Source organism: Cinclus cinclus, chromosome 5, assembly GCF_963662255.1.
Source record: "Cinclus cinclus chromosome 5, bCinCin1.1, whole genome shotgun sequence".
In the NCBI taxonomy this organism is placed as follows: domain Eukaryota; kingdom Metazoa; phylum Chordata; class Aves; order Passeriformes; family Cinclidae; genus Cinclus; species Cinclus cinclus.
The window spans coordinates 58,782,289-58,800,881 of record NC_085050.1 but is presented as its reverse complement, the minus strand read 5'-3'; the positions used below and the strand labels follow the sequence as shown (position 1 = coordinate 58,800,881).

Below are 18,593 nucleotides of genomic sequence, written 5' to 3'. Positions count from 1 at the left end.
TCTCCTACAGGAAAGTCTGTCTCAAAAGATATTTCAATACACTTAAAAAGTAATAATCCCTCTGGATGAAATGTAGAGGCTGCTCACACAGGCTTGGCCCTTGTTTAACAGCTGGAAGCTGTTCCCTGCTCCCCACCGTAGTGTTTGCTTGAAGGGAAATGCTGTATGGCATCTTCCTACTATAGCTCACCCAAACACCCTACAAACAGCATTTTATGGCTGCTCGAGACACTGGTAAGCAAAGGAAATTGTTTCCTACAAATAAGGAATTCTGGCAATGAAGTGGCGAGCAGCACAGAAGTGTCTGTTTATGATTGCTTACCTTGTCCTTTGCCTCTCAGGGCAAATGATTTCCACAGGTCTCAACAGAATCAAAAGACAATCCCTGTGCCAGAGAGGGTCACTTCAGTGGGATGAAAAAAACCAAGTCACGGGTACTACATGTCCATTCCTTGTAGCTCACCCTCTGGCCCATCATCTGGCTACTGTTTCTCTGGGGTTTTGTGATTAATACATGAAAAAGAGGACCTCTTTCTTGGAGGAGGAGGAGGAAGACCTCAGGCTGAAGAGGTTGGTGAGGGAAAACTGTGCTGAGAAACAGTGTGCTGTGCCACAGCCTCCTAACAGCTCACAGGCCTTGGGTGTGTTCCCCATGGCCAGTTGCATTTACCAAAGGAAATGCTGCTCTGGGGACAGTGTACACATCTCCCAAAGTCTAGAGCTGAAAAGTGCAGTGAAGAAAGGACTTTTGCTTCCAGAAGGTGAATTGAAGAGGGGTGAAAGGCATAGGAGAGATGAAAGACAGGGTAAACAGATGGGAGAAGCCTTGCTTACACCCCATGAGAAGTTTGTAGTTTGAGTGTGTGTTTTCTGTTTGGTGGGAAAAAATAGTGGCAGGGTAGAAAAGGCAGGGGAACCTGGAATTTTTCTGACCTTGCAGGGCCTGTACTTTCTCATCCATGAACTGCAGGAGGAGGAGACAATATGATCAGGAATAACGTTCTGCCAAGTCTGTTCCCCTGGGCTTAGTCTGTTTTTCCTTACCTTCAAAGCTATTTGTAAGTCAACACTTGAAGTTTCACCTCCCTATTAAGTGTTCTTTGCCCCTCCCTACAATTCCATTGTTTTCCTGATAATGGGACAAACCTTTTGGGCAGACTCCCTTTCCCCCTTCCGATGTAATGTGTGTCTTGGCTTTGGTTGCTCGTGCAGGTTGGAAATTATTGAAGACATTTGGACATTTGTGATTTTTGGAACTGAGGAACAAATAAAACACCTTTATCAGTTTATTAATACCCTCTCAAGACCTCTGTATGTTATGGGAAGAGAAACACTCAGTCTTCCTGTTGCTGTTTCATTAGATTGTGGTCATTAGATTGGGGTGGTTGAGGTGGAGGACAGCCTGTCTGCACAGTGCCTCTGACTTCCTGGGCCTTTGCCATAACATCAGCCTGCATTTCTATATTGCTTGCAGAGCAAGGAGATGTTTTCAGAGACTTTTTCCTCACAGTAGAGCTCTCAGTTTTCATAAAGCCTTTTTTGCCCTCTTCATTTTCCAGCAGCTCTTTACTTTGGGGGTTGGCTGGGACTTTGAGGTAAGTGCCCTTCTCACAAGCATCCCAAACCAAAGGATTCTCAAGGGGAAGATATGCTTCTGTGGTTGTGGTGGTGGTGTGAGACTGGGTTTGGTCTGTGTTGAGACTCTGCTAGAGATTTCCCTTGTGTCTCGGAAGTCTGGTGAAAGTGGCCCCAATCCTGAGCATCTCTGTGTTAAGGAAACTTTCCTGTCTGACCACCCAGAAGCCACTGTCAGTCATACTCCCACCACCCCAGGCTGTTACTGCTGGGACCAAAGCCCTTTCACAGTGGGTGGTTCCATTAAGCTAATGTCTGCCTTGCTTGACAGGTTTTCCTCACTGGCTAGACCCCAGAATTCCCATAGCAGAGTCCCAGAAGCCTGAACCCTTTAAGCAATTTAATCATGGTGCACTAACACCACAACAGCTTGGATTGATGCCTTCAGAGGGACTCCCTGCACTGAGGAATCTCTGGCTTTTTATACCCTCACAGTCTGTGTGCCCATTCCAATTGTGATATTTAGTCTGGGGCCTTCTTGCTGTTTATTTGGGTTCTACAGAGTCTCTGGGTGACCAGCCACCCTTGGCTGGTGCCACAGCTCTCTGTACCCTTTGCTAGGCAAGGAATGGATATCAGGTCATGGCCCCTTGCCCGTGGCTCCAGCCACCACCACAACCTGTAGCTCCCAGTGCGGCTGCTCACCAAGATACTGCTTGTATTCCTCAACATCTGCACTTGGAGAGAGTAAGGCATCTGCTCTGGGAGGTGGGGAGTCCAGCACACACTGGAAGGACTCACTGGGAGCTGGTTGCCACCTGACTTGTACAGCCCCTGAGGTTAGGAGGCGCTGGGATGGCTGTATCTTGCAGTGAGTGCTCCCTAGCAGAACAGGATCCCTGGGGCAAAGAAACGCACAGCACCTGCAAAATGCAGTTCTCCTCAGCTCACCCTGGCTGCTCCTGCCTGGTTTCACTGCCTGCCACCCCAGCTCCTTCTGTCTGAGCTGGATGTTACCTTCTGCCTCACCCAGCTCATCTCTCTGCCTCCTTTACCTATTTGCAGGCTGAGGGCCAGGACTGCCCAAGCCCTGCTCACGATATGAGTGGCACCTCATGGAAGTCAGCGTGATCTGGCATAGATCCATGGGTCAAAGCCTGTAGAACACCCCTTTAGTCCTGTGGTGGCAAATCATACTAATTTTTCTTTTCTAACGCCCAGGAGTGTGGTCTGGAAGCGGGGTGTGCCTGGTTTGTGCAGCGCCAAATGCGAGACAGGCAGACTCAGCCCACGAGAGTTGAAAGTTGGCATCTCTGTCTATAACACAGCAGCTCAGCACTGGTTGCTAAATGGCCTGTAAGTACTTACACCCGTGTGTGACTGAGGGTGAAGGTTGTGGGGCAGCAAGAAGCAGAAAACCAAGGGCACTTTCTGAAGTACAGTGGGGTGCACTGGCCTCAGGATCCAGCAGTGCTGCAGGGATATCTCTGGGTCAGACACTGTGGATGTCAAAATGTCTTTTTCTGCCCATTTTTTGGTGATTTAAAGGTTTCATTCCTTTGTTGCACTTGGCCCATCTCTGATAGTTTTATGTTGGCCAGAGGATTTCATTAGCACACTGAATGCAGTCACAGTGTGTGAAATGAGACAAGAAACATACTCATGTTGCTGTGGGTGAAAACATTGCCTCCCAATATTGTTGCAGGATTACTGAAGCATCTCTCCTGCTTTCCCCATGCACAGCCCAGAGATGTCTTTACCTTTTCCCATTCCTCCTGTATAAATGAAATGAAACTGGCATTACTGCACATCTGTGAGATGGTACCTGGAGCAAGCAGAACATCCTACTCTGCTGACAGAGGGGATCATTTCTTTTCTTGTTACCCCACCATTATATTATGTATTTACAAGCCTCTATCACATCTTATCTCTCTCACTGTGCACTCACACGGGAAACCTTGAGATAAACCTGAAAACGCCCTGTTTTGTTATGTTGGCATTTGTGACTTGTGGGTGGCAGGTTATATAATGTGCTGGTTTGTATCCACTCAGTTACAGTGATTAGCTATCAAGTGACTGTGGTTATTTTTGCTTTTAAAAGCACAGAGAGCTATAGTGGGCTCCACCAAAAAACACAATGTGTTTGTTCCCCTTTGATTGTTGCTGACTGGCAGCAGTTCTTTATGACTTGCTCTATGTTTTGAACAGTGTCCTTCTCGCAGTGCTCCTGGCTTTGTACCTGTTCTCTGAAATAACTCAGTGGCCTAGTGCTGTAAAATGCAGGAGTGTTGCTCTGGCTTATTATGCATTTCAAATACATCTGCATGCTTTAGTCTGAAAAAAGATCTATGACTCTGTTGATGTAATTTTGTCCTTCCTTACATTCATGTTCTCTGGTGAAGCAACTTCAGGAGTAGCCTGTATCTTTGCTTGGCAGATGAAATTAAGATGTCCATATTAAATGAACCTTAAGCAAGCAGCAGTATATGTTTGGTGAGCTGCCTGCTGTAATTGAAGTGTGTACATTAGAGGAACAGAAGCTTAATTGGTTGAGGGTGTATAGTGGGGCAATGGTAAAAAAATCAGAGCAAGCAGTTGACAGTCTATGCAGATTTAGACATAAAAATGGAACTGGAGATGAGTAAGCTTACATTGAGAGAAATTCTCAAGACACACACCAGGGCACTGCTAATGTGAAACTCCTTTCAGTTCTGCACCCTGGCTAATATTAGCTGGCAGCAGGAGCACACCTCAACAGGGGTTTTGCAGTGCTGGTGTGAGAGTGTGTGTCAGGAGGGACTGGAAAGCCACATGTGAGCTTTTGAGAAGGTGGTCTGGGTCAGCTGTGATAATAAAAATGTTTTTGTTAGTTTTGTGAATCCATTGCACCATGAGGGCTTTCTGTTGCTGAAGGCCTTCCTGAGCAAGCCTTAGTGATGGAAGACAAATGGGAAGTTACCAACTGCTTCTTGGATGCAGTGTGTTTATTTGGGAGAATATGGGCTGGCAGAGATTGCTGTTGTTGCCAGCTGGAGTTGACTGCTCAGATTTGGCATCAGTGGACATGGCAGTAATGCAGAACAGGGCTGTGGAGAGGAAGTTTGGCTTTATGTCATCCCTGTGGAGCAATTGACTGTCAAGGAGTTTGTTTCTACATTTCCCATAAAGAATTTTGGTAATTTTTCCTATCATTCTTGACATTTTACTTTGGCTAAACTGGTGTGGTGCTGCAGGAGAAGCTGATGTTTGTGTTCCTTGTTCTCTTGTTCCTGTCTGCTTTTAGAGGTGCTGGTCTTAGTGTGCACAGAGGTTTCCCAGCTTGAAGATACAAACACTGCGGACATCCCTGAAGACAACAAGGTTAACCCAAAGGCAGCTGAGAATGATGTTTGCTGAGCACTAGTGCAAAGCTAGGCAAGTTTGGCACACATTCAGGGTTTCTCCTTTGGAAGAAGTTTGGATTACATGTAATTTTGTTCCTGGCACCTGAATAACACAGCAGGGAATAAATGAGAAATGTGCAAGAAGAAGAAGAAGCTGAGCCGTGTTTTTAAACCATTCTCTGCCCACGTGGGGATGCTGAAACATATCCAAGCATGTGTGGGCTGTGCCAATAGCCAACATTAAAAGGTTGCTGCTCTTTGGGGACATAGGGGAAAGGGACCCTTCTTTCCTGCTTTTGGTCTGTCAGACCAGGTGGCTTCCTGGCTTTTAACTGGCAGAAATTAGGGTCTCTGAACTAACTATGGAGCCAGCTTCCCATCAGGACACTGTGCTCTGCACTGATCGTTCATTTAACATGCAATGATTTCAGATGTCATTTTCTGTTAGTGGCTGATGGAAGGGGACTCAGTGTGGCACAGTGAATATTAAACAGAGGGCTGTTTTCCAAGGAGGTGAGTCTGTAGCCATGTTGCTCTGACTCTGGGGAGGTTGGGCACTAGTCTTGGCCTTGCTCCATTTTAGAGCTCAGCACAAAATAGTGGTTATCTAGACAGTATTTTCACATTTCCCCACTTTATTCTGATGTGGAGTCCATGTCCCTGTGTGCTGCCTCACTGCTGTGCCTGGGGAAAAAGCCCTTGCCACCTCCCTCTCTGCATGACAGGCAATGCTGAAATAGCTTGTGAAGGCTGCTGTTTCCATGCTGGGAGCTGGAGGAGCTGCAGCAACCCGTTAATGAGGACAGGTGTTACGGCTACTGTTTGCTTTTAATGTGTAAATGAAACTTCCGTACCTTTCCAAAGGTGAAGGGTAAATTATAAGATTTGCCATCCCCTGAGGTGAAAGAATTGTGTTACCTTGGCTTGGTCCAGCCATTACCAGAGACAAGAGGAGAGTTGAGCACAGCAGTAATTAATGTTGCAGAGCAGGCAAGGGCTGGAACAGGAGGGGATGTTACCTGCCTGCTCTCTTCAGCCAAGGCAGGAGGGGGGAATTTGGCCACAGTTATGTCTCCCTTGTGTGAGGCACTGACACTTGGGCACTCTGCTGCCAGAGGCTACTGGGGACACAGTCCTGTGGCAGGTGGGGCAGGGGGAAGTGGTCCTTGAGATTTCTGTCACGGGTTTCCCAGTAGCATAGCACCATCCAACATCAGCTAAGGAATGCTGCTGCAGTGCTGCTAAGCAGCAGGAGGAAAAAGGGAAGGGCTGCACTTCATGGAATAGCTGCAAGCATGACAACGGGAACTGTGCGGCTTACAGAGATGTGAAATGCTGCATCTCCTGTGCTGGAGGAGAGGAATAGAAGTGAGATGGGAAATCTAGTCCCCCTTGTTGATAATTTCTTCTGATCTGTTCTCCATGCTAAAGATCTGTATGCACATTGGAGCTGCCTGCCTTTTAAATCAGCATACTTAATACTTGCATCATTTCATGCTCCTTGTCTGCAGTTCTTTCTGCTCCCAGGTCAGAGAAGAGACCTTATGTGACTGCTTTTCTGTCTTTTAAGGTTTGGAATTCAGCCTTACGACAGGCTGTCTGTACAAACAGCACCAAATCGTGGCCTTATGGCTTTGTGCAAGTGTGGTATGACTCTGCCATGGTGTTGTTTTGTACCCCTGCTAGGCCATTTGCAGGGAAAACAAGATAGCTGACCTGTAGAGGTGAGAATGAGAGTGCCATACTTTCTACAGGGCATGGAGAACCTCACTCAAGCTCTTCAGCATCTGTCCCAGTGAGGCAGGGCAGGAATTGGTGTCTGGGGCCCCAAGCAGTCCAGCCAGTGTGTCCTTTGCAGCTTGGGGTGCCTTAGGGGAGCAGTGAGCTGGGGGCTGCTGGGACATGGTGAAGGTGGTGCTGACTTTCTTCTGGGTCTTGACGGCAGGGATCAGACCATGGCTCTGTGCTGCAGATGTAGGAAGGCCAGGGGAGTTGTGAGGAGGAGGATGACAATGCCAGTAGTTTCTTCCCTGGGGCAAAGGGAAACGGTCATGGCTCTAAGGACTTGGACGAGGTAATTGAGCTGTAAATGCAAGCAGGCTGGAGTGAGCGGCTATCACCTCTAAGCTGTCATGGTACCCCAGGGTGCCTCACTATGCCATGTGGGTGCTGGTGGCCTCAGGGAATGCCTGCCTTGCAGGCACAGGTGCTGCTGCCCTGGTGGAAGTAAAGTAAGTAAAGTAAGTGCTGTAGCTGTGAGCTTGGTGTTGTTCCCCTCTCTTTGTGTCTCTTGGCTGTGCTGGTGCCTGGAGGAGCATTTATGGAGGAGGACGGAGCATGAGGAAATCCTTGATCCATTATCAAAGGACTCACATGGAGATGTAGGACTCTGTGTCAGCAGCACAGCAGCGTTTCTGAATTGTACCTATAACAGGAACAGCCCCGGCATTCCAGATGCTCATCCAGCATGATCTTGCCTGGAGGACAAATGCTTCCTTGGGAGGCGATGTCCGCAGCATCCGCACGCCCCATGCAGGATTTCACAGTGCCTGCATGTCAGGAGCTGATGCTGTCGGCAGCGCCTCATCCCGACTCCTGACAGCACGCTAGGAGCCGGCCCTGGAGCTTGCCTCTGCTCTAGGTGTGGCCAGAAACTATTTTTAGCTGCTTGCTGTGGCCGGGATGGGAGCTGGTCGTTTGCTTTGTGGAGATGATGACAGCGCGGGCATGCTGCAGGCTTTGCTGAGGCAGTGTGTGTGGAATTGGTAATAATCCTGGGTAGGAGGCTGCCTTGCCTTGTGTGTGTGGGAAGCAGTAGGGAATCAGAGCTGCAGGTCTTGTGGTCACCTTTGTACAAGATGCTTAAGACAAGTACTTTGAAAACCACTCAGATTCTGTAGGTGTGGTTGAAAAGTCTCCAGCTCCATGGCTCCAGTGCCTTGGTTCTTACCAGCTGAGTGCAGGATGCTGCCTGTGTGCAGCATCTTAACCCCTTGTGCCAGTAGTGACAGCAGGAAAGGTTTGCAGTGGCCATGAGGAGTTTGGTACCTGCTGTGGGGACACCCTTCTTGCTCTCAGAAGAGGGGGCCTGAGGAGGGTGGGTGCCTCAGCCCTCTGTTTTTACTTTGTTCTTTGTTTCTAGCAGGTATGGATGGGAAGAAATGCAGTGTGTGGATGTTTTTACCTCTTGTCTTTACCCTGTTTACATCAGCTGGATTATGGATAGTGTAAGTTATCTCCTGCTGGTTATTATTAAGGGGTCTTTTGGGGATGCTCTGCCCTTGAGCTACTGTGGGGCTGGGAAGGCACATGATAAGGGCAAGGGCCACTCTGTGCCAGTTCATGACTTGAAGTATCACGTTTTTATCCCTGAATTTCTGTGCCTCTCCAAGCCAAGTTGCTGACCTTGCTTTCTTCCTGGTATGTTTCTGGGAGCTGCCTGAAAAGAGACAGCCAAAAATGTAAAAATTTCCTTTAATCACATTTTCTTCGAATGACTCAGCAGAGCTCTTGGAGAAGCACTTAGACCTTGCTTTGGGGTAGAAATTCAAAATCTGCAGCATCCAGCACCACTCTGAAAACCTGCCAGTAGCTTAATGCTGACACTTCACTTTCTCCCTAATGCTTCTTACCAAAATGCATGCAAGACATGCACTTCCCTGAGCTAGTCTCTCCAAGCATGCAGGCAGATGACTGCAGCATGAATTTGGGAGTGATGAATGTGTGATCAGCAGCTATGCTCGGGCTGAGAAGCAGTTATGTTATAGGATGTGGGTTTGGCCATGGTCTATGGATGCTGTTTTTCAGCAGCAGGGGCAGGTTAAGCCTTTTGTTTGACCTCTATTGCTTGTTGTTTTTCTTGCCCCATCCTCTTTCCATTAAAATAGCTTTTGTGGATGGAGTACTGTAGTAAACCTGATAATCAAAATAACTCAAACTAAGAATGGAAACATTCCCCTGGCTGGTTATTTTAAAGGCAGCTCAGTTCAGTGACCCTGTTTGTCCACTCAGTTGTGCAAATCAGATGCAACACAAATGAAGGCACATGGACTGAGAAATAAGCAAAACTGCCTGCTTGAGCAGATTAAAACACAGGCTCCTCCAGCAAATCCTGTCAGTGGGCTTCGAAACACTTAATGCGTTGTTTGAATTATATTTAGAATGGAAGCTAGAATGAGATTTTACACTATTTTCTTTTTTTTTTTTCCCTTTTCTTGACAGGTACTTTATAGCAGTGGAAGACAACAAAATTCTCCCACTAAGTGTACCGAATAGGTAAGAGCTGTTTATGGGCTTTATATTCAATCAGTTGTTTCTTTGAAATAATAAAACAATTACAGCAAAATGGGAAAGAAAACCTTGAATCTTTATTCCTGTGCCTGTGTCTTTTAGGAAACCTGGTTCCAAAAGACCACCTTATATAAGGTAAATTATATTATTCCAAGTACTGTTCTGGTTAATGGTTGCTATTTACATGTCTTTGCCTTCTAGAGTTACAATGATACACTTTATATTTTCAAGTATTGCAGGTGATGCACCTCCTGCAAGCTGTGTGTTTAGTCAAGTCATGAACATGGCAGCATTTCTAGGTAGGAACCACAGCTGGAGTTTCTTTCTTTCTGTTTGTTTTAAGAGTCACTGAAATGTGAGTAATATCCTGTACATATTCCTTTTGAATGTGATGATGTGACACCTTTTGAACTGTCATTTTATTGCTGCTTCTTCCTGTTGCAAAGCAAGAAATGTAACAGGGGAAATACAACCTCCAGACTGCAAATGTGTCGTGGGAGGTGTGATGGTAGGTGACTGTCTCGACCTTGGTGATCATGAAATGGTTGTGTTTAGAACTTTTGCTGTACTGAGAAAAAAAGGAATTTAGGGAATCAAAGCAGAATTGATCCCCTAGATTTCAAGAAAGCAAACTTTAGGCTCTTCTGGGAGGTATATACTGAGCAGAATACCTCAGGAGTCTGCTTTTGAGGGCTTAGTTGTCCATGAATGCTGTTTGTTCTTTGAGAACCATCTTTCAGAAGCACAGGAGAGGCAATCCAGCTGTGTGGGATTGTGCTCAAAGAGTGGGGCAGAAGACCACCTTGGCTTAAGAGGAAAAAGCCATTACATGGCCTCTGGAAGAGAGGTTGGGCTTTCCAGGAAGATTGCGGAGCTGTGGTTTGTATTTGCAGGGAGAAGACAGAAAAGGCCAAAGCTCAATTTGATTTAAAACTGGCTAGAGTTGTTTCAGACAGCAAGAAGAGTGTTTTTAAGGATATCAATGGCAAAAGGAGGCCTAAAAGAATGTTGGGGAGACACTTATTAAAGACTGTAACCTGACTTAATAGAGGTGAAGAAGAAGCAGAGGCATTCACTGCTCTATTTGCCTCAGTCTTTAATAAAATGCTGATAGAGCTTGGGCTGTTCAGTCCTCTGAGTTGAAGGACTGCAAGTGTGGGAGCAGTGACTGTCCATTTGTGAGCACTGGAATTGTCAGGGACCAGATGTATGAGCTGAATGCTCACAAGTCCCTTGGTTCTGCATGGGATTCATCCCAGAATACTGAAGGAGGTAGTGGATGTTGGGGCAGGACCCCTCTCTGTCATCTACCCAATGTCTTGGGATTCTGGGGAGGGCCCTGCTGAGTGGAAGCCAGCCAGTGTTATTCCAGTCTACAAGAAGGGCATGAAGAAACACCCAGAGACTTACAGACCTGTTGGTCTAACCTCAGTTCCTGGAAAAGTTATGGACAAGATGATATGGACACATTTAAAGAATAATGCAGTCACCAGACACAGTCAGCATGGACTCACAAAGGGAAAGTCCAGTTTAACAAATTCAGTATCCTTCCATTATAAGGCCACATACGTGGTGGATGAAGGGAAAGTGTTTGATGTAGCTTTTCTGGATTTTAGTAAGACTTTTGACACTGCCCCTCACAGCAGCCTTTTGGAGAAGTTGCCCACCTGTGAGATCAGCAGGTTCCCAGTGCACTGGGTGAAGAACTGGCTGAAGGGCAGGACTCACAGGGCTGTAGAGAAGCTACCTCTGGCTGCCATCCAGCCACCAGTGGTGTCCTCAGGGCTCAGTTCTAGGGCCAGTTCTGTTCAATGTTTTTATCAATGAATGTATGAATGACGTGAAGGCACCATTAGCATGTTCGCTGCTGATCCCAGACTGAGAGGTGCTGTTGACTCTCCTGAGAAGCCAGGTGCCTTCCAGAGGGATCTAGATAGCTGGGACATTGGGCATTAATTAATGGGATGAAATTAAACAAGTCTAAATGCTGTATCCTCCACCTGGGATGGGGTAACATTGGTCTCAAGTATAAATGGGAAGAGGATGTGGAAAGGCAGGTGTGGATCTCTTCCAGTGACAGGATACGTGGGAATGGTTCAAAGCAGGAGGAGTTTAGACTGAACATTAGGAGGAAGCATTTGTTTACTGAGAGAGTGCTCAGACACTGGAATAGGATGCCTAGTGAGATGGTTAATGCCCCAGTCCTGTCCCTGTTTAAGAAGCAATGCCCTTGATAACATGCTTTAACTTTTGGTCAGCTCTGAATTGGTTAGGCAGCTGAATTTCATGATTGTTGTAGGTCCCTTCCAACAGAAAAAGTCTGTTCTGTTCTAATCTCTGCTTTGTGGATAAAGTCAATCATTCCTCTGCTGTATTTGTGTACTTCTGAGAGCTGCTTTTAGCTTGTGTCTCTGACCACCTTAGTTATGTCAAAGCTAAAGGAGAGGAAAACTATAGAAACATGCTAGAAATATGGGCATTACTGAAATCGAAAATACCATTGTTTTGCACAGAATGCTTTCAATCCCCTTTTGTCATTCCCATCAGGTTCTAGAAAAAGATCACATAGTTTCAGGAGTCTGTATTATAGAAATAGAAATTTAAAAGTTCCTGTATGTGAGCTTGAGTGCCCACAGATGGCTGTCCCAAGCAATTGTCTGGGGATGAAAAATATAAACCCTCTTTTTCGGTGGGAACAAAGTTCTAATTTTTAAGGATTTGGAGTGGATTGATTCACTAGAGCAATTGTGAGAAAGAGAATTCAAGTATCTTCTGCAGTTTGGGTAAAAGTGGGTATTTTTCACTTACAGTGCCCTTATTTTCCTAAACCATCTTTTCAGTATTATACCGGGGTTTTATGGAAGATGCAGATCTAATTTGCTAAGGCAAACTACTTACAACAATATGAGCTGCAGGTTATCAATTTGAGCATGAGCATAAGAAGGTGTTTGACACAAGTAAATTTCCCTGTTGAACTACATTGATCTTTAGTGGTCTGGCTTGAATTACATCTGAAGTCCAACTGATTGCCTGGTTTTCTGTGTTGTTCCATGCACCTTTCACTAGGGAGGCAAAGAATACACAGTTTGAGTATCTTCTGGGGTTATACCCTATCGTATGATATATGATATATCGATCATGTATCATATACCATAGTGCTTGGGGCAATTGTTAGCTTGGAAGGAATGTTATTCCATTCTTCATGGATAATTAGTGCAACACTTTGGCTTGTGTTCGTGGCAACAGAACGTGTTCTGGAGGAGAAGAGGCAGTGGGCATTATGGCAAACCCTGCAGAAATATGTGTGTGCTATTCATATGCTTTTTAATACAAGTGGGGTTTGACATACCTCCTCCAGGAGAGCTCAGGACTCATGAGTGCAGTGAAACAATGCATGTCCAAGTGTCACTAAGTGAATGCATGGTGTGTATGTGATAGTCTCTGTGCTGGGAGCTTCACAGGCAAGCAGAAGGGTGTTTTTCCCCCCAGAAATTTGCAGACAAAGCGTAATGAAAAAAGGAAGCCTTGAGCTTGCTGTAGCTGGATTACAAGAGAAATGCTTCCTGTGCTTAGTCTTGTCCCTGTTTAAGTGGGAGGGGGCCATGTAGAAGCACCAAGCTTGCTGGCCTGCAGGTAGAAAGAGGAGGAAGGGGCTGTGAGCCCCCAGGCAGGTGTTTGCTGCAGCAGGTTCTACCTACTGACACCCCTTGCCTTGTGTTTCCTTCCCAGCACTTGTTGTGGCTGTCCTGCGCTTCATTCAGCTGAAGCCAAAGGTGCTCACCCCTTGGCTGAACATCAGCGGCTTGGTGGCACTGTGCTTGGCCTCTTTTGGGATGACCCTACTCGGCAACTTTCAGGTACTGCTGTGCAGGCTTGGACTGCTCTGTCTGTGATGCGAGTTCCCCGCTTTTCTAGCGGATCTGCTTGGCACCATGAACCACCTGTGATGTGAGCCTGGGAGAAGCATGTGCCCCAGCCTTCCCTTTAACTGCTCTGCCCCCTTCTATCTGCCACTTGTGTGCTGAGATGAAGGGCCACAATCACTTTTCAGGTGTCTCTAGCAGGATTTTTACCTGCATGCTTAGACCTGACCTGTTGAGAGCCACAGCAGGAGCCTCCTGAATCTCTTGAGCCCTGGGAGCTGGCACAGAAGGCCCTGGGTAGGAGGGTTGATTAGGAAGTTTGTGGATACGTCTGTGGAAACAGATGCACAAATGCCCATACAAATTTAGCAGACAACTCAATGTCCTTCTTTTAAAACATGTTGCTTCCAATCCACCTCTTTCTGATCCTCAGACCTGCCAGGAGAGGGACACAGCAGAGGAGTGCCAGGACTTCTCCAGATGTGATAGCTGTCTGGGTGAGGGCCCTCCCATTCTCCCTCTGTCCTGCAACATTATAGGAACAAACATCGGCCACATCTCTAGGGATGGGTGTCAAGTGATCAAGTTTGTGTCTGTCAGGGCTAAACTGAAGATCAAGGTGTGAGCTTGGGTTTGATTCTGAGGCTCTGCCTTTCACTGGGGCACAAGTAATGACCCCCAGTAATGGCAGGAACTGAGAAAGGTCAGTGCAGGCTGGCTGCTTCCCTGGCTTTGCGTGACAGGGACCCAGTAGAGAAGTGGTACTTGTTTTGTGGAGGGTGAGGAGGATCTCCCTAGGTTGTACAGTTATTGAAGGAACTTGGTGTCCTTTTACAGTTGACTTTTTTTTTTCTTTGAATGAGGTATGAGATAATTTGACTTTTATGGACTTGGTCTTCCTAACTCCACAGCACAAGCCCAAAACCCAGGGTCTTATTTTTTTTCACAAAGCCTTCCCAGCTAGGAATTATGAGGCCTTTGTAAAAGCTTTGTCTACCTCTGGGTATTTCTGGTACAGGACAGGCACTGGGAAACAGTTTTGACCTCTCCTTCCTTTTTTCACTCTTCAGAGCAAATGATTGTAATTTAACAGTAGATGCTTTGAATCATGCCTGGCTATAAATTCTGATTATTGTCTGGTATCTGATTCTAACTATCCATTCCTTGTTAGTTACCTGTATCCTTTCTTAGATCTTTTGCCAAACATGAAAGCATGCATTAATGAGACCTTAGGCTATGCATCTCCCTGCCTGACTGCTGAGCTGAATGTGGCATTAAATCACATTTCTGGAAAATTATACATTGAATGTTTTAGAGGGACATTATAGCTGTGAGTCCCCTGCAGTGCTGATTATCTTGGGGAAGGCAGCCCAATCCTATTTTTGCCTGAATGATTATTTGGACCTACTCTTGAAAGAAATTTAGGGTAGAGAGGAAAGGAGATATCAGTGGAGGCACAGCAGCTAGATTGTTGTCCTGTGGATTGTGTCTTATTTGATGGGTATTTGTTAAATCATTGAACAAGAATTAAGGCTGCGGGGAGAAGTTACAGACTGGTGGTTTCATTTCTAGAAAAGCGGTAGAGACAGAGGGAAAATGGAAATTGTTTGGCTCAAGTCCGTGCTGGACTTTTTGAATGGATTTGCAGCCTCAAGGCGTCTTTTTGCAGATTCTTGCTAGTTGAACCTGGCTGTCATTTTTCCTTGCAGTGTTGCACAGTCACTCAGCCCTGAGAGACAGGGCAGCCCAAGGAACAGGGAAGCTCTGGCACTCCAGAGAAGCTGGGTTCACGTTGCCTCAAACCCCAGTGGTTGAGGATGGGCAGAAGAAGAAATTAGCAAAATTAAATTTTGCTAATTTAATACATTAGCATGTATTTGTGTTTTGGCTTGTGCTAGCTAAAGGGGGTGTCAGGGCTCTGCTTCCTCAGGTGGCACTGAAGGTGCACAATTTGCATCCATTGCAGGGAGCTGTACAAAATCCACAATGGGTTGTCCTTGCCTGCCCTGGCCATCACTTCGAGCCAAGGAAGAATTTATTTCTGAGCTCTGCATTTGTGAGTCTTGTCAGGGAGTTGTGGAGACAGTCCCCATGCAATTGCATTTTCCACAGTGCTCTTGGGCTTTGGGCAGAAGATCTGCTTCACTGTGACAGCTATCAGCTCACCTTGGTTCTATTACACCTTACTACCAGAAGAAATGATACAGCATCTCTGTCTCACACCCCAGTGATCCCCACTCTCCCCTACCCCACCTCAGCAGCAATCCAGTTAGCTATCAGATAATTCCTGTTTTGTCCTGGCAATTACTGTTTCATTTGTTCCTAGCTTTCCAATGATGAGGAGATCCACAACGTGGGCACATCGCTGACCTTTGGCTTTGGGACGTTGGCGTGCTGGATTCAGTCTGCCCTTACCCTCAAGATCAACCTCAAGAATGAGGGACGGAAAGCTGGGATTCCACGAGTGGCTCTCTCAGCCAGCATCACCCTCTGTGTGGTGCTCTGTATCCTTTTGTCTTGCTCCCCAGGAAACCAGGTATTGTGTATGTTCTGCAGCAGCTGCTCTCACACCTGTCCTAGGATCTCAAAGCATTTTGGAATGCTACTTAGTCTGTCTTCATGGTACAATCCTATTTCAGTGCCATACTGTGTAGAGTGATGCTTCCAGATTTCACAGAAAGGAACAATTTTGCAGGTGATCTAAACAGAAATATTTCACAATGTGGGTTGAAAGGTGTTCCAGTTGCCTGTGGTAGGTGCAGTAGTCTGATCCAGTTCCCACTGGGAAGCTCCTGGCAGGTAGGGGCCAACAGCCAGGTCCCCACTTGCTGACTTTGTCCCTGGCAAGCTGGATGTTCAAGCAAATCACTGACTTCTCTGCACCCTAGTCTTCCCCTCCATTAATGTTTATTAACATTAATAATATGATCTGGGATCAGGAAGCCCTGGTCTGGATAGGAGAGCTGCTGTGCTCCATGGGCATCATTGGACACCTGACATCCTTTTCATCTCTAGCATCACATTCACACTCTCCTCTTGATGGCTGGATGGGTTGGCTTACCCAGGTGACTTTGTTCAGATTCTTTTCCCTGATGGCTTTCAAACTGGTTGGTGTCTGCTCCCACTTGTGTTCCTTGACTTTCCTTTTCCAGATTTCATCCTTATGTCCCAGGGCATTCACATGCATGCTTCCAGGATCCAGTGGAGCCTAGTGATGTGCTTCCTGTGCTACTTTGGCACCTTTGCAGTGGAGTTCAGGCATTACAGATTTGAGATAATTTGTTCTGAGTATCAGGAAAACTTTCTGAGCTTTTCTGAGAGCTTATCAGAAGCCTCTGAATACCAGACAGATCAGGTGTAGCCTGTCCTTTGGCAGGGGGGGAGGGGGGCAGGTGTGGTCTCATGGGTGAAACATGACCTCATTTACACTTTTTTTATAAGTTTGTTTTCATGTGTAATCATGATGGTATTGCCAAAGGGCTCTGAGGGTGGCTGTCTCACCAAGAGCCAAAACAAACAGAGGTGTCTGCTGGAAGAGGAGTGGATCCATCTCAGTAAGGGACCACCAGCTGCTTAGTTTGTGCCACCAGTGGCTCTTTCCGAGCAGCTCTGTCACACTGCTGTTGTTCACAGCATTCAGCAGCCTGACCTTGGGACGCCCCACTGAGACTGGTCCTGCTCAGCCCACCCTGCAGAGAAGGAGGTGAAGGAAGCAGACTTCTTCAAACAGCAGGAGTCTTGAGGAGTCACCGGTTCCCAAGTCACCAGACGGCTTCTTCAGTGTGTTTCTCGGGTTGTTTTCTTTGCTTCCAACTGGGGGAGCTTGGTAGGGTGAGCAAGAGCAGCTGTTTGTTTCTTCAGAACCTGGACTCAGACATGGAAGACCCCAGTGGACTGGCTTTTATAGCAAGCAGGCAGGCATTTCTTCCAGCCTGGAAAGCAGCTGATGGTAAATCTGGGTTTGGAAGGAGCTGTGCTGTGATCAAGAAGTGAGACTTAGTTGATGCTACCTTGTATCCAGGCAGATCATCCCCAGGCCAGAGGGGATGACACAGTGGGATGCTGTTCTTGGCTTCCCGGTGGGGAGTGGTGGGAGTGAGGTGCTGAATTAAGATGAGAATGTCTGTGTGCTCTGAAGGCAACCCAGAAAACGCTGCTGTTTCCATGTGTAGTGCTTCCACCACACATTGTGTATAGTATTTCAGAAGCTTTTAAATATTTTTTCTTTATGTTCACTGAGAGGGAAAATATTGTGTTAGAGACACCAGGCTTGTCTGCCACAAGAACAGTACCGGCGGTTCTGGGCACAGGGTTTGGTTTTGTTCCTTGTGCAAGCCAAACTTCAGACTTGCTGGTTTGGGCTCTGGGCCCCTCAGTGTAGCCAGTTGTCCTGGGTGGAGCCTGCCACGGGTTTAAATGGGCTTCCAAGGTGCCAAGAGGGAGTTCTGCCCCAGAGGCTGGGTGATGTGCCTGAAGGCTGGAGGTGCAAGGAAACAGCAAAACCAGAAGGGCTTCTCACTCCCTAAAGGGGGGATTTCAAACAGGTCTGTTTTCAGAGATGAAAGAGCTTGAAGCCCATTTGAAAAATTGATTTTGGGAAGGCTACTGTATTGGCTGGGCAGGGAGTGATGTGAGTTGCTTTTCATGAACATGGCTCCTATTTTTCTCCACAAATCAGGCTCAGCTTAGGTTTACATCTTGTTTGAGCTGCAGGAAAACAAGCAGTAATTAAAATGGTAGGAAAAGGCACTTGAAGGGGAACTTGTACTGTTCTGTGGCATTTCTGACAGACAGGGAAAAGGCAAAAGGGCATTCAGTCTTCTGCAAAGGTTGCAGCCCTCTCCTGGAGAGGAGAAACAGTTGAGACAAAGTCAACTGTGTTAAGTAGAAAGCTTTCAGCCAGCCCTTTATTTTCTGTGCACCAATACTTGTTCTCAGGCAGCTGTTACAAATCAAGAATTTTTTTGGCCAACAGAAGGTTGTTGTGGATTGCTGAAGGCTTCCTCCTTGTAGCAGTGTCATTATTGGAAAGCTTTCCTGGAAGGATGTGCTGAGAGTGGCCAAGGACACAGCAGTGTGAGGTGCCAGCTCCCTTGAGGCTCATCCAGGGAGCTCCTCCTGGGCAAGGGCAGGAGGGAAGAGTCTGGAGAACATGCAGGTGGGGATCCTCTTGCATTGGCACACACTCAGTCCGTATGGAGCACAAAATAGCAATTTGTTCTAAGAATGTTTTACTGTAAATAGTCCACTGTGACTTTTTTTCCCTAATTATTAAGTTCAATTTATTATTTTAGCTTTTATAATTTTATCAGAGGAAAAAAAAAAAGATTATGTGGTTATTTTTTTCTTTTTGCTCCTTTTCCTATATGCAATCCAAACTGAACTTCAGGTTTATAGTGAGAATTCTGTACATTTCTTAGAGTATTTCTAACAGCACATTTAAGTACAACTAAATGACAACTGATACACACTGAAACATGAC

At 46.4% G+C, this 18,593-nt stretch overlaps 1 protein-coding gene across 1 annotated transcript; it reads left to right on the top strand.

Annotated features, from left to right (window-relative positions):
* Window positions 1–2,849: 2,849 nt before the first annotated feature.
* Window positions 2,850–17,329, top strand: TMEM150C (transmembrane protein 150C). Its single transcript, XM_062493858.1, has 8 exons — window positions 2,850–2,931; window positions 8,104–8,185; window positions 9,180–9,233; window positions 9,351–9,383; window positions 9,480–9,547; window positions 12,978–13,105; window positions 15,438–15,615; window positions 16,264–17,329. The coding sequence occupies exons 1-8, from the start codon at window positions 2,925–2,927 to the stop codon at window positions 16,470–16,472; spliced, it is 759 nt and encodes a 252-aa protein (XP_062349842.1). The 5' UTR covers window positions 2,850–2,924; the 3' UTR covers window positions 16,473–17,329.
* Window positions 17,330–18,593: the final 1,264 nt, after the last annotated feature.